Below are 2,623 nucleotides of genomic sequence, written 5' to 3' on the forward strand. Positions count from 1 at the left end.
CTTCCCTGGATTCCAGCTTTCTAAAGTAGGGGACCCCTAACACCTCCTATTCTCTATCACAAATCACTGTTTATTTCCTTCATACAACTTACCTCCATGTCTACCACTCATTTATTTACTTATTGTTTCTCTAACCACAAGGTTGCACCCTCCATAAAGACTGGGACCACTGTCCTAGCCCAGTTTCTGGCATGTAGTAAGCACTTAAAATATATCTGTTGAAGGAATATGTGCATGAATTAATGAATTTACTCCCTGAATGTCAAAATAAAGTTCAAGGTGGGTGACATTTTTCGTTGATAAAATAAGGATTCTAAACTCAAGTATCATCATGATAGTAAGAGGATGTATTTTTAAAGGGCTTTTTAAAGGTACAGTTAGACACAGTACTATGAGGGAAAATATTATTCCTGACGCCCCGCGAGGCCCTGGGTCCGCGAGGCCCCGGTCCGCGAGGCCCCAGGTGGGTCCGCGAGGCCGCAGCCTGGCGCGCGCAGAACCTCGTGCCCAGAGGTTCCAACGCCCCACGAACCGTCCCACACCCCGATGCCAACGGTCGCCTCAGCGCCGTAAGCTTCGCCTCTACAGACTTCGGGGCCGCCCAGAAGCCAAAGCCCGTCGAAGGTCCGACCCCACTGACCCGCTAGCATGGGCAGCTACCTGAGCATGTACCTGGGCACGGCCAAGGCCACGCAGCCAGCGCACGCCCAGAAGCGCCGGTCCCCATGGTTCCCATGGACCAGGCCTGCCAGCGGCACCTGCCTCCCGATGGGCCGGGACGGGCGCCCAATCCTGTGCTACCGCCGCCGCCGCCAGGATCACGAGCTCTGGTTCCGCAGCAGGCGGCCGCTCCCCGCTGCCCTGCGCAACTGGAAGTACTACCCGGTCCGCGGGTCCTCGGTGCCCCAGGGCTGGAGGCGCCTTCCCAGCGGGCCGCCCCTCCGCACCTCCTCGGGGCTGGGGTTTTCCGGCCATGGCAACGGTTTCACGATGGGGTCCCCGTGGAACGCCCGCCTCTCCTGCCACACGCAGAGCCTGGTAGACATCCGTACCGCCCCCGTTGAAAGCCTAAGCAACTTGTCCACGTGTCCGTCCAGCCAGGAATCCCCGGACCCCTGTGCCAAGGAGACCGCGCTGAGGGCCCTCAGCCGATGCGAGGAAGGACAAAGGCGGCTCGACGGGCCTCTCAGGTCTGAGAGCCCCGAGCCCAGGCTGTCGGCCTTCCGGCCCGTGATGAGGAATGGAGTGGTCCCTGTCTTTGTGCCCAGGCCGGGGCCTCTGAGAAGAAGCAACTGCTCCGGGTGCAAGCACCTACGAGAAGAGGACACTGAGCCCCGGCCTGACCAGCAGCCCTAGCCTGAGCCTTCCCTGTCTGCCGCCCACTCTGCTGTGAGGCCCCCCCACCCCCCACCCGCCCAGGGCACAGTCACAGAGCCTCGCTGGAGAGATGGGGGCGGATCAGCACTCCCGGGCCTGGGCCTCCTGCAGCCTGACGTCCCCCTTGAGTCCTGAGAGCCAAGGCCACCTCCTCCTGACACTCAAACCCACATTTCTTTTACCCAGCTGACCCCTGCCCTACCCCTGCCTGAGTCACTGGCACGGACCGCCAGGCCAGCTCCGTGCACTCCAGCCAGGAGCTGCCAAGCCCCAGAGCCACCTCTCCTACCTGCAGAGCCCGCCCCGAGGAAGCACCGCTGACGTCCAGGCCTGCACTCCCTCCTGCCCACCCACCCTTGCTGCCTTTGCCCCTGAGAAGACCCTTCTTGGAGGACCCTTCTCAGGAAGGCGTGCTTCTCCCCTGTTGCCCACTTAATACGGTTTAAAGGTTGTTCTTATTTTAAATAATACTAAAAGAGCTTCATTATCCTAAAAAAAAAAAAAAAAGTTTCTCAGAACACTACTTCCATCCAAATCACTGTTCAAGAACACATGTTTTTTAATACTTAAAAAAAAAAAAAATACTATCCCTGAAACTCATTCCTTTTTGTCAAATCCATATACCCCATCTGGCTCTGTTTTTTTCAGCCCCTAGCTGCTGCTTTTTATTTTCCTTTTTTTCTTTTCTTTCTTTTTTTTTCTGAAATATTCCTACATATTTCCATTATGTCATGTATTTTGTAACTATAGCTTAAATATCTGATTTCTTAATACTCTCTGGGCCAGCAGGTCTGTTTTGCCTTATATAAGCCTCATATTTGTAACACAATGATATGATCAGTGCACCTAGGGACCCTCTTATCTGCTTTATCCTTTATACAATGTAAATGCTCTACAAGCTTCCAGGACACAAAGACTTTTTTTCCAAAATATTATGCAAATTCTAAAGACGTCTTTTCCCCCTCAAGGGCCTAGGAATGTTTGTAGACATTGGAGATTCTTAAAATATTCCTTTGTAGCAAGCAAGAGCAGAGGCTTGGGAGAGGATTCAGATATGCAGACCCTGGGGCCTGGGAGATTATTGCACTTAGGAAAATACTCAGAGGGTGAAATTTCCAAGAAAGCAGTTGCTCCCAACATGCAAAAGGCTTTGCTGGTCCCCTAGCCAAGAGGACGGTGCCCAGTGGGACCCTCTGTGTGTGAAAGCATTGTGTGGATGTGTGCTTTCCATGGATGTGGTCTTTGC

General features: G+C 53.8%; 1 protein-coding gene across 1 annotated transcript; it reads left to right on the forward strand.

Annotated features, from left to right (window-relative positions):
* The first annotated feature begins 648 nt into the window (after nucleotides 1-648).
* POM121L12 (POM121 transmembrane nucleoporin like 12) lies at nucleotides 649-1,356 on the forward strand. The gene has a single exon (XM_089912622.1). It carries the CDS (start codon nucleotides 649-651, stop codon nucleotides 1,354-1,356), a length of 708 nt encoding a protein of 235 aa, XP_089768748.1.
* Nucleotides 1,357-2,623: the final 1,267 nt, after the last annotated feature.

This window comes from Delphinapterus leucas, chromosome 6 (genome assembly GCF_059928025.1).
Source record: "Delphinapterus leucas isolate spDelLeu-1000000601 "Yukka" chromosome 6, BTC_Dleu_Yukka2, whole genome shotgun sequence".
Taxonomy (NCBI): domain Eukaryota; kingdom Metazoa; phylum Chordata; class Mammalia; order Artiodactyla; family Monodontidae; genus Delphinapterus; species Delphinapterus leucas.